This window comes from Oryctolagus cuniculus, chromosome 5 (assembly GCF_051225735.1).
Source record: "Oryctolagus cuniculus isolate XC-2025 breed Fujian yellow rabbit chromosome 5, ASM5122573v1, whole genome shotgun sequence".
NCBI lineage: Eukaryota > Metazoa > Chordata > Mammalia > Lagomorpha > Leporidae > Oryctolagus > Oryctolagus cuniculus.
In genome coordinates this window covers 69,244,345-69,257,063 of record NC_142871.1, presented here as the reverse complement: position 1 = coordinate 69,257,063, position 12,719 = coordinate 69,244,345, and the positions used below count along the sequence as shown (strand labels likewise).

The window sequence follows — 12,719 nt, the reverse complement described above, 5'->3', positions numbered from 1 at the left end:
CAGGGATGCCAAATTTTACTTTGATAATTATGAAAATTGTCAGATTACTGACTTCTCCTTTGATAATTTAACCATATTCATTTATATACAAAACTTCAATTACTTCTAAAAGAATTATGAATTAGGACATAGAAATATTTATTATGAATTATTTATTTTGTTAAAAAGTGTGATGGAATTTTTCTTAATAAAAACAATTTTTAAGGTTACTTCAGGATATTTTGAATATTCTTTCATCAGATAAATTTTTAAAGAATCTGCATTGAACTTAACATTCAAATAAGCATAAAATATAGTAAAATAATGCTCATCTTTCTTTATATTACTGATCTTTTATGATTATGATATTTAAATTAAAATTGTTAAAGGTTTTCCATTTTATTCATGGAGACAAAGTTGCCTCTGAAACATATCATAATCATTAATTCTAAATTCTTGATTCTAAAGATTACACAAATTTTGATAATATTATTTTCTTATTATTTTTAGACAGCCTGACAGGTTTACAAAAGTAGGTCCTATGGGAACAAATCTTTCTAAATTTTAATTTTATGTGTCAGCAAGCAAAAAGAACACAGTTGAAAAACTCATTTGTGTATCAACAGCAATTTGAATCAAAGATGTTTTTTAAAAAAACAAGATGGCTTTGTTATTCTATGAGGAAAGCCCTATGCAAGTGGTATAGCAGCAATACCTATTAGCTGTTCATAATATTTTAGAAGGGATAGAAGCAGAATGACAAAACACTATTCTAAAATCTTACCTATTCTAAAATTCTCTAAAATACTGCTGAAAAATTGCCTAAACTTTCTTAGTAGTTTGAGACTTGCAAAGAGGCAAAAATTTTGCTGCTACTAGCTATATTCCAGAGTTCTAGTGGAAACTAAACTAACATATCTTTAAGATTTAAAGTATTAGTCACATGTGAAAAGATAAAATGTTAGCCATATTTTAGCTACATATAAATATTTTAAAAATTTACATTGCATTCTCATTTTAAAGCATATTTTAATAACTGCATTCTAAAATCTTTTATATTTCTTATTCTTTTAAAGTTTATTCTTGAAAAGATCTTTTATCCATTTGTTGATGTTTCATAGCCTATAAAAACTGCTACTATAAGCAGACAGTGTCTTAAAAACTGGTTTTATTGGTTTTGTGCTGAAGTAGCAAAAAACAAATCAGCTTACAAGCTTCAGTATTTTGATAAAATAAATACTGCTAAACACTGACACACCAAATCCATGCACTGCAGCATAGAAGGAAGAGTGTCTTTAATGTGTGGCAGAATTAAAGAAAGAAATAAAATAGAAAGGAATCTTTTCTACTATCCACATTGGCAGATAGTATGCAATGAGTGAGAAAATAAGATTATTTTATTTACAAAAATTTAAAAATGCTTTTCATTTCAATGTTTTATCTTTTATATGCTGTTCATGTGATACTCTGAGACAGAATTTAATGTACTTGCCTGGTGTTGTCTTTTTCAATTAATATATACAACATAACTGTAAAAATATACTTTGAATTTTTTTCATTTTTGCCAGAGAAATTATTTTATATGATTAAAATTTCTCCAGAAAATTATACTGCCTTTGATTTTATCTATCTTACTTTGTATTTATTTTTTTCTTATCTGTGAAAGAAAGAAGTAGATAAACATGTATTATATGCTTTTCTCCTCTCCTACACAAATAATTTAATATTTCTTGTATTTGGCTATACTTGATTTGATCAGTTCTCTCTTATGCTCTAACTGGTTATTACCTCATCTTTCCTCAGAGAATTATTTTATGATAAGTTAAGCTTACTAGCTGTTTTTCATTTATCTTATTTCTTTTCAGAAACACATTGCTATGGAAGGTCTCTAGTAGTAAATTTGAGAGCAGTAGTGGGCCAGGCTTGTCTCAATTCCTGAAGCTTTTCTGTTCTCACTTTTCAAATCACTGTGGCCAGCAGATTTCAGTGGACATTTTAGCTTAGGTACTTAGTCTCTAGGTGTGATTTTATTAGATCCTTTGGCTATGATCAGTAGCAACTTCACTAAATGAAATTAACCATTGTTACAGGAGATTGAGCAATACGTCAGACAAGCAATTCTTAAAATATGTCCATAGTCTTTAGTTTGTGCTGCTACTAGATATGTCATTTTTATTAAGTCAGGTTGTATGCCAATTTTACATTCAATGTACAAATGTTTTAATTACTTCTCACTTAAGTTCATTTTATTCTTTTTTTAAAATATATATTTATTTGCTCAAATGGCAGAGTTAGGAGACAGAGGGAGAGACAAAGAGAGATAGTCTATCCACTAGTTCACTCCCTAAACAGATGCAATGGCCACAGCTGGGCAAGACCAGTGTTAGGAGCCAGGAGTTTCTTTTAATCTCTCAAGTGATTGCAGATATCCAAGCACTTAGGCCATCTTCTACTGCTTTCCCAGGTTCATCAGCAGTGAGATGGATTGGAAGTGGAGCAGTGAAGATTTGCTCTGTGCCCATATTGGATGCCTATGCTGCAAGCAGTGCCCTTAACAGATCTGCCACATCACTGGCCCCCATTGTTGTTCTTGATCTTTAACTTGTATAGATTCCATATACTAAGTTTACTCTTCAAGATCTTATTTGTTTGAATTTAAGAGTATTCAACTTCTGAGTTTATTAAAAATAAACTTAGTTCATTCTTCTTTTCTTCTGATGTAGCAGATATTAGAGTGTACCATTACATATATGTGAAATATAAAAATTTTTAAATCAGATGTCAAATGAATTGAGTTTTATGCTCTCATCTACTCCACATGAAACCCATATTATTAGGAAATTTGCATTATTTCTCATGCTTTATTGATGCATATAAAATATATTATTATTAAGATATTGCCAAATAAAATTGTGTATTTGGCAATTACATGTCAAACATGGTGTTTTGACATATAAGTAAATTGCAAAACAATGATCACAATCAAGCTAAATCTTAGATTAATTTTTTTAAAAAACACATTTATTTGAAAGCAGAATTAGAGGTAGAGAGAGAGAGAAAGATCTTCTGCTTGTTCACTCCCCAAATGCCTGCAAGTGCCCACTGGGCTTGGTCAAAGTTAGGAGTTTGGGGCTTCTTCTGGGTCTCCCACGTGGGTGCAGGGGCCCAAGAACTTGAGCCATCTTCTGCTGCTTTCCTTAGGAGGGAGCTAGATTGGAAGTGGAGCAGCTGGGACTTCAACCAGCTCCCATATAGGATGCCCGCACCGCAGGCAGTGGCTGTACCCGATACACCACAGTGCCAACCCCCAGGGATCTATCATTTCATTTTTTTCCTTGTAAGAACATTTAGGATCCACACTCAGCACATTTAAAGCATAACCTGAGAGTGACTATGCTAAGACTGCTTAGATTCACCATGATAAAGTGAAATAAACTGAGGACAGGACAAACACTACACCATCACTTATATATGGAATCAAAAGTCAAACTCATGAAAACATAAAGTAGAATGGTGGTCAGGGAGTAAGGAAGACATCTGTTAGCCAAAAGGATTCTGCATTATTCCTTGTCCTTTATCTGACATTTTAAATCACTCATTTCTTTTGAAATATCCCCTCATTGGCATTTAAAATGTTCAAGTTGTCTCAGCTTTTGAAAATGATACTTAAGCCAAAATAGTCCTCTGTTTATTACCTTGGATCTGGCTTCTTCTGAGACTAATTTTTCATTTCTTTTTCCATTACTAGCTTAAATTTACTTTCCCCAAATCTTTCCTTAATTCACTTTGATGCAACGTTTATTCCTTTTTTTAAGAATCAGCTCTTCATTTCACTGATATTTTGTGCTTTTTTTGGTTTCAATTTTGTTTATTTTGCCTCTAATTTTAATTATGTCTTTCTTCCTTCTAATTTTGGGTTTGGTTTGTTGTTCTTCTAGTTCCTTGAAATTCATTGATAGCTGATTTATTTGGTTCCTCTCCAATTTCTTCATGTAGGCATCAAATGCTATAAACTTCCCTCTTAACATTGCTTTTGCTGTATCTCTTAATTTTGACATAATATATTGTCCTATTCATTTGTTTCAAATTTTTTTTGATTACCTCTATCATCCACTGTTCATTCAGGGGCATGTTCTACAGTATCCATATGTTTGCATATTATCTAGAGATTGTTGAGTTGTTGATTTCCAGGTTTATTCCATTGTTGTCACAAAAGATGAAAAGTATGATTTCAGTTTTATTGAATTTGCCGACTTGCTTTACAGCCTAGCATATGATCTATCCTAGAGAAAGTTCCATGCACTGATGAGAAGAAAGTATATTCTGCAACTGTGGGGTAAAAAGTTCCATAGATATCAGTTAGGCTCATTTGGTCCATAATGTTGATTAGCTCTTTTGGTTCTTTATTGATTTTATGTCTAGTTGATCTGTCCATGGATGAAAGTGGTGTGTTAAGTCCCCTGTTACTAATGTATTGGAGTCTATGTCTCCCTTTAGATCCATTAAATTTCTTTTAAATAGCCAGACATCCTGAAATTGGGAGCATATACAATTATTATAGTTATATCTTACTGTTGAATTGATCCATTTATATTACATAGTGCCCTCCTTCATCTTTTTAACCAGTTTTTGTGTTAAAGTCTATTTTGTCTGTCATTAGGATGACTACAGCTGCCCGTTTTTGCTTTCTGTTAGCATGGACATCTTTTTCCATTTTCACTTTCAGTCTGCATGTATCTTTGTTGGTGAGATGTTTCTTGTAGGCAGCAAATAGATGGGTCTTGTTTTTCAATCCATTCAGCCAGTCTGTATATTTTAACTGGAGAGTTGAGGCCATTTACATTCAAGGTGACTATTGATAAGTAACTACTTGGCCCTGCTATTTTCCATAAAAGTTTCAATTGTTTACTTTGGATTTCCTTTGTACTTTTATTGGGATATTTTCCACCTTCATATTCTTTCATAATGATGACTATGTTTCTGGGTGTAGCACATCCATAAGCATCTTTCGTAAGCCTGAAGGGTTTTTAAGACTGATGTGAGAACCTTTAAGGGTGGGAAATTTTTAAGAGCTAGTGAAGTTAGTAGGTAAAGTTGTTGCCTGCAATTCTGGCATCCTATTTGGGAGCTGGTTCAAGTCCTGGGTGCTCCACTTCTCATCCAGCTTCCTGTTAATGGCCAGAGAAAAGTAGCAGTTGACAGCCCAAGTGCTTGGGCCTCTGACACTCAAGTGGGAGACTGGGATGAAGTTGGTTTTAGCCTGGCCTAACCCTGGCCTTTGTGGCCATCTGGGGAATGAATAAGCAGATGAAAGGGCTCTGTCTCTCTCTGTCTCTCCCTGTCTCTCCTTCTCTCTCTGTAATTCTTTCAGATGCATAATCTCTCTCTCTCTCTTTTTTTTAATAAGATGTAGATGAGGGTGGTGGATCACAACAGTTTATTGGCCTGCTTCAAAGGAAAAATACATTTTCTTGTATCTTCATGACAGGACTTAGTTTTATAACCTGGACAAGGTACTTAGTGAAGTTAGTCTCCTCTATTTCCCCACTAAAAGGTAGAGGTAGTTTCTTCCTAAATAATTATATTTTAGAGGGATGTCTCTTTCATTATATGCTTAACATAGAATCATCCTTTACTCATTTGTTCTCTGTAGTTCCTTGAGCTACTGTTTCTTACCTTCTGTTCTTTAGTTCTTTTTAAAAAATATTATTATTCTATTTGGAATATTTTGTTAAAGATGTCTTCCAGTGCTTCACTTGAGGTTTTCTTTCTTTTTTTTTTTTTTTTAAAAAAAAGATTTGTTTATTTGAAAGGCAGAGTTACAGAGAAGCAGAAGCAGAGAGAAAGAGAGAGAGAAAGAGTCTTCCATTCCACTGGTTCACTCCCTAGATGGCCACAATGGCTGGAGCTGCACTGATCTGAAGCCAGGAGCCAGGAATTTGTTCTGCGTCTTCCACATGGGTACAGGGCCCTAAGGACTTGGGCCATCTTCCACTGCATTCCCCATGGAAACCATAGCAGAGAGCTGGATCAGAAATGGAGCAGCTGGGACTTGAGCCAGCACCCATTGGGGATGCCTGCATTGCAGGCAGTGGCATTACCTGCGATTGCCACAATGTTTTCATTTTTAATGTCAGATTTTTAATATGCATTTTTTCTCTGAATATACAATATTTCAAGAGAATGCTGCTAAGTCATTCTGTACTTTGTGCTTTATCCCTGAGGACACTTCTGTCATTTTTTGTTAGTCTTTACATTTCATGTAAAAGACTCTCCTGAAATACCTGCTTGTCCTTGACTGTTTGATCATATTTACCACATTATAAAGGACCCTCTCCAAGCTCTGGATGCTTACTCTATCATAACCCTAATGATATCTTTTTTTTAATAATATAGTTAATAGACTTAAATTTTTTTCCTACTAAAGTATAAGGTTTTTAATATAATTTTATAATTGAAGTAGTGACAGAATTTTTAAAGATCTATTTTATTTATTTGAATGGCAGAGTGACAAAGGGGGAGAGAGAGTTACAGAAAAATGGCTGATCTACTTGTTCACGCGACAGATGGCCTCAATATCCAGGACTGGACAAGGACAAACTTAGGTGTCTGGAATTTTTTAGGGTCTCCTACTTGGGTGGCAGCTGCGAAACATTTGGACCATCTTCCCCTGCTTTTCCAGGTGCATTAATAGGGACCTGCATATGAAGCAGAGCTACTGGGAGTTGAACCAGCACTCCTATATGGGATGCTGTCATTGCAGGCTATACCTAAACCTACTGCACCACAATATAAGCCACATAGTGGGAAAGTTTTTCTCAGTATTGTTTTGTGAAACTAGTGACAATAGTGGTAACATTATATTTTATTATCTTGTACACATAGAAATGAAAACATACTTTAGTTGCAAAAATGATTGCATATCTGTTCAAAAATAATTTTGACTTTTGATGACAGAGCAAGCAACAAGATGAATATCTTCCTTGTGCTTATAGCATCAGGTTATTTTTGCATTTTTATAAGAATTAAATGAAGATAAGTTTCACACATGAGCTTTCAATAAACAGATTCTACCTTGCATCTTGGTATATAAATGAATTTATATTTTACCAGAGCCTTTTGAGCAACAAATATATTTTCCTTAGCAGTGAAATCCTAGTAAAAATGCTACTGAGAATTTTCAATTGGATAAAAAACAAATACCACATTTTCTCCCTTATATGTTGGAGCTAATATTTTTTTAAAAAATCAAAAAAAAAAACAAAGCAATAAATGAAAGAAATGCCTGGGTACATCAGTTTTGCTGCAAATACACTGAGTGTTTTGCCAAATTTTGTTTTAAGTATTTGTCAAAACATTGGTAAGAATTATGTACCTCTATAGTTTTAATGATCTGCGACTATTTTAGAATTTGCTATATGTGAGTGATTAATGTTTTTAGCCCTTGCCCATATTCCTTCTGAACTATGGGCTTTTATACTCTTTATTTGTTGAGCTTTCATTTAGTGGAACATTAAGCCTTTGTCTGTAATGCAGATTAAAAATGTTATCTCAAAAAATAAAAATAAAATAAAACAAACAAAACATTTATTGGTCCAAGGTTAGTAGGCCTGAATTAAAGGTGTCTGGTTGTCTTGTGGTGGTATAGATGAGGGTCTGTGATGACCAGAGGAAATGTAGACATCTTTACTTTTAATTATGTCTCAGTGGAAAATAATCATGCTTATTTATAACAAATTATCCTTATCTCTTCAATCTATACCTCTTCTGAATCCTTGGAAATTAATTGGACGTCTGTGTTACAGTGAAACAAATTAAGGAAAGCAAACCATACTGAAGTGTCTCTTTGTGTTCAATGTCTGTCTTTTTCAAATTATACCTGAAAATATGATGAGGAATTTCCATGAGAACCACTTTATGCAGATTTTTGCTTTTTAAATATATTTCCCTACTACTAGTATATAATTATAAGATGGTATAAGTAAATTAAATGGAATCAATTTTGTCTAAATAGTTGATGGTCCCGTGGAAACTCAGTATTATCTATGTTTTCATCAAAGTGTTTTTTTTCCCCCCAGAAATCAAAAATCTCCACCTATGACAAAATGTGGGCCTTTATGAGTAGCAGGAGGCAGTCTGTGCTCGTCAAAAGTAATGAAGAAGGAATCCAGCGAGTCCTCACCTCTGATTATGCCTTCTTAATGGAGTCAACAACCATTGAGTTTGTCACCCAGAGGAACTGTAACCTGACACAGATTGGCGGCCTTATAGACTCCAAAGGTTATGGCGTTGGCACTCCCATGGGTAGGTTAAATGTCAACCACTTGCTGCTTGTTCATTAATCTTAGTTGTAGTGAAAATAAGGATAAACAATGCTTCCACATATGAATGAGCCATTTGAAATTTTGTTTTTATGGAATGTATTTTGCTACCTTCTGTTGTTGTATAAAATAGGTTAACAACTTGGAATAATATTTCTAAATATTATAAATAAAAATGAAAATTAATTTAAATTAAATTAATCCATAGATGTTTTACCATATCAATATTGAAAAACCCACAACACACCCAAAGAACCTTCCCTTCTCAATTGTGAATTTCAAATATTTTATGAATAGAATAATTTATTTTATACTTATAATTTACTTTTATAATTTATAAAATTATAATTTATATCTTTAATAATTTTCATATATATGACTCCTGAGATTGTATTTGATTTACACATTAACTAAGAGAATGAGCGACAATCATTTGCATATTTGTCTTGTTTCATTTAAAGAAGATAAAATTAACCAACTTTTTACTAGTAGACATAGTTAGACTATTTACTTCCCAGCATTAGTTATCTTGAATAGCACCTTTTGTTCATATGACAAAAATTTATTTTCTATCATAAAAATGAAATGAAACACAAATAACCTCCAAAAAAGGCCAATAAGCAGAAATTGTGATCTTATGTACATAAATGTATAATTACACATAAACTATTTATGTTTTTATGCCATGAATAAATAAATAAATGCATAATTTTAGTATATATGTATATATACTGGATGGTTTAGTGGTTCCACAAAGTTGTGCTTATCCTAATCCCCAAAACCTCTGAATATCTACCTTATGTAGTTAAAGAAATGATGACAAGAGGGGAGAGATTTGAAAATGATGCCTGTTGGTGTAAAAGATAGAGGAAAGAAGTAAAGAAATACAGGTGATCATTGTAAATTCAGAGAGGTAAGGAATTAGGTTCGTTCCTAGAGAACATAGAAGGCAATGCAGCATTTTAGAGACATCAATATTAGGAATTCTGACATCCGGAACTGTCAGATAATAAACTGTTGCTTCATATCACTAAGTTTAATTTATTACACTAGCAATATGAAACTTTACAAAGGAAAACATCAGCGGTCAGAATTTATTTTGAAATAAATGAGAAAACAATTCTTGGATTGTTGTAGTAGTTAAGAAAACAACACTATACAGGTTAAACTTCTGCAAATTTGTCCATGACTTAGCCAAAACTGAAGAGTAGATATTCATGACAGTTTTGTCATTCATCTTTTTAATAATTGTATTTATTTCAATTTTGAAAATTTATTTTAGAAAATCAACAGATATACAATATTAGAAAATAATAAACAAATTCATAAGAATTTATTCCATAATAAACTCCAGAATTTTTCAATACTATTCATATTTTTGTTACTTTGGGAGCATTTCTAGCAACTTTCAAATGTCGACATCCAAGAAAATTCTGCCATAATGACTTTACCATAATATTCAACATTCAATTTTATTATATTTGGTAAAATCATCTGGACTTCATTACTGCTCAAAATAGTTTGAAATAGTTTTCAGAGAAGTCAAAACCATAACTCTTGTATTAATATATGTTCATGCTTTTATATATAGATTCAAAATAACCAATGATTTCATAGTTATTTTAGAAATGAAAAAAAAACAGAACTTTGACCTTTCTTTAAAAAAAAAAGATTTATTTTTATTTGAATGGCAGGGTTACAGAGAGGGAACACAGAGAGAAGAAGCCACTATCCACTAATTCACTCCCCCAGTGGCCATATTGTATTAGGGCGGGGCCAGGTTGAAGCGATGAGCTTCATCTAGGTTTCCCATATAGGTTGCAAGGGCCCAAGTACTTGGGCCATCTTCCCAGGCACATTAGCAAGAAGCTGGGTGGGAAATGGAGCAATCTGGACATGAACAGGCACCCATATCGGATGCCAATCTTGCAGGCAGCAGAGTAATCTACTATACCACAATGCTGACTCCACTAAGACCTCTTACATCCAAAATATGCCAACATAGCTGAGTCCACATGTATAGGGGAGGAAATCAACTATATAATTGAAATATGCTAATTTAATTCCCAAATAGACCATAATGTTTATTGAGGAATAAAAAAAAAATATGTTCTAGATTGAATCTCAATAAGAGGCGGTGGTTAAAATTCAATAATACTTGTTTAGAATTTAGATCAATAAAAGATACATTGGAAGAAGAATAATCTGTCTTTGTCTAAGTTTTAGATTTGCCACTGCATAGTGATAATTGATGCTATTAATGTTTTCAAATTCTCCACAGAAAATGAATTATTTTCATTGCCCACACCCAGGGAAATGCTCTCAAAATTTTGTCCTTGTTATGTCAATGTTATATATAAATTTAAAAATCTTATACTTGATTTTTATGTAATATACATAAAATTATTGTGATACTAGTGTCATTGTGTTGCATTCTACACACAGATATTCTAGAGTTAACCTTGTCAATTATTGTCTGTCCTCTTACATAAGTTCCTTGAACTTTATGACCTATAAGTTTCTTTCTAACTGGAAACAATAAGTGATTGTATTATCTAAATGTTAAATCTTTAATAATTTGCTTAATATCATCTTTAAAAGATTGCTAGAATTTGGTATAATATGGTTAGCTGATGTCTTAGAACACAGTTTAAAAATCAGGCACACTTTTAATGTAGGTGTGAGGGGTGGAAAGATTCCTGCACTGAATAAGTGCATTTTTTATTTTTAATTTTTTATATACCTCTTATTTTACTTGCTATTTTGCATTATCTGGATGAAAGTAGAGATCTTTGCTTCTCTTCTTGTGATTGTTGCCATCATAAATCACCTAGCAATGTATCTATTCATTGGTTCAACAAATGGTTCAACAAATCTAGAAATGTGATGGTTCAATGAGATTAATAAACAGTGAAAACAAATCACAGCTGACAACAGTTTGTTCTATCACATTATTAAGTTTGATTACCTCATTAAAAAACTTAATAAATCCAGGATAGTAAGAATTGAGTATAATTTGAGGACTATTTGAGTATATTACAGATTTTTTTTTACTATTGAGAGTTACATAATGACACTCATAATCTCAACATTTAAAAAGTAAGAGAGAGAAAGAGGGAGAGATGTATTTCATGAGCTCTTTCACTTCCCCAGTATACGCAATAGCCAGTGTTGGACCAGGCTGAAGGCAAGACCAATGCAAAATTCTAGACTGTTCTTACTCATATACGCAGGCTATTCCATTCTATTTTAATGGAAAATATCTTTAACACTGATATTTACTAATTGCTTTACCACTGGAAAAATTGTATCAGTTTTTAAATAAATGGACTTTATTTAATTTACACAGAAAACAATTACTTATTGATTAAAAACTACTGACTTATTTTTAAAAAAGAGAGAAAGGAACAACTTCTAGGTCTCTATCATGGGTGGTGGGAACTCACTTGAGATGTTACCTGCTGCTTCTCAGGCACAATATCAGTGGGCTGGGTTAGAATCAGAACTAGGACTTACACTAGCACTCTGATATGAAATCACTCTGATATGGAATGTGGGTATTCTAAGCCTAACCTGCTGTGCCACAATGCCCACTCCTAAGTAAAATTTTTGATTTATGCCTAATGCAAAAACATTAAAACTGAGTTATTCCTTTCCTTTGTTTTGTTTCTTGTTTTGTGAATACAAGAGACTAGTGCATTACTGTTACCAGAGATGGCTGGGTCAGAGTTTCTTGTCTCTTATAAGAAAAGAATTTAAAATGTGAGACAAAAATCACCAATAGGAAAACAGCAAAGTTTAACAAAGAGAATAGATGCTGCGTCTCAGTAAAGAACCAATTACCCATGTTTCTTTTTTTAAAACTTTTATATAATGAATATAAATTTCCAAAGTACAGCTTTTGAATTACAGTGGCTTCTCCTCCCATAATTTCCCTCCCACCCACAACCATCCCATCTCCCACTCCCTCTCCCATTCCATTCACATAAAGATTCATTTTCAATTATCTTTATATACAAAAGATCAATTTAGTATATACTAAGTAAAGATTCAACAGTTTGCACCCACACAGAAACACAAAGTATAAAGTACTGTTTGAGTACTAGTTATACCGTTAATTCACATAGTAAAACACATTAAGGACAGAGATCCAATATGGGGAGTAAGTGCACAGTGACTCCTGTTGTTGATTTAACAATTTACACTCTTGTTTATGGTGTCAGTAATCACCAGAGGCTCTTGTTATGAGTTGCCAAGGCTAAGGAAGCCTCTTGAGTTCACAAACTCTGACCTTACTTAGACAAGGCCATAATCAAAGTGGAAGTTCTCTCCTCCCTTCAGAGAAAGGTACCTCCTTCTTTGATAGCCCATTCTTTCTGTTGGGATCTCACTCACATTCATTTAGGTTTGGTGTTTTTT

General features: G+C 32.9%; 1 protein-coding gene across 6 annotated transcripts in view; it reads left to right on the top strand.

Annotated features, from left to right (window-relative positions):
• Nucleotides 1-12,719, top strand: part of GRIK2 (glutamate ionotropic receptor kainate type subunit 2) — a 736,860-nt gene that overhangs the window by 696,580 nt on the left and 27,561 nt on the right. For all 6 annotated transcript variants that reach the window (XR_011388963.2, XM_017345301.4, XM_089332818.1 and 3 more), the window contains one exon: nt 8,058-8,283. Coding sequence is in view for 5 of the 6 variants with exons in the window: in XM_017345301.4 (XP_017200790.1) it covers nt 8,058-8,283 (226 nt within the window). In the remaining variant the exon portion in view is untranslated. The remainder of the gene's footprint in view (nt 1-8,057; nt 8,284-12,719) is intronic.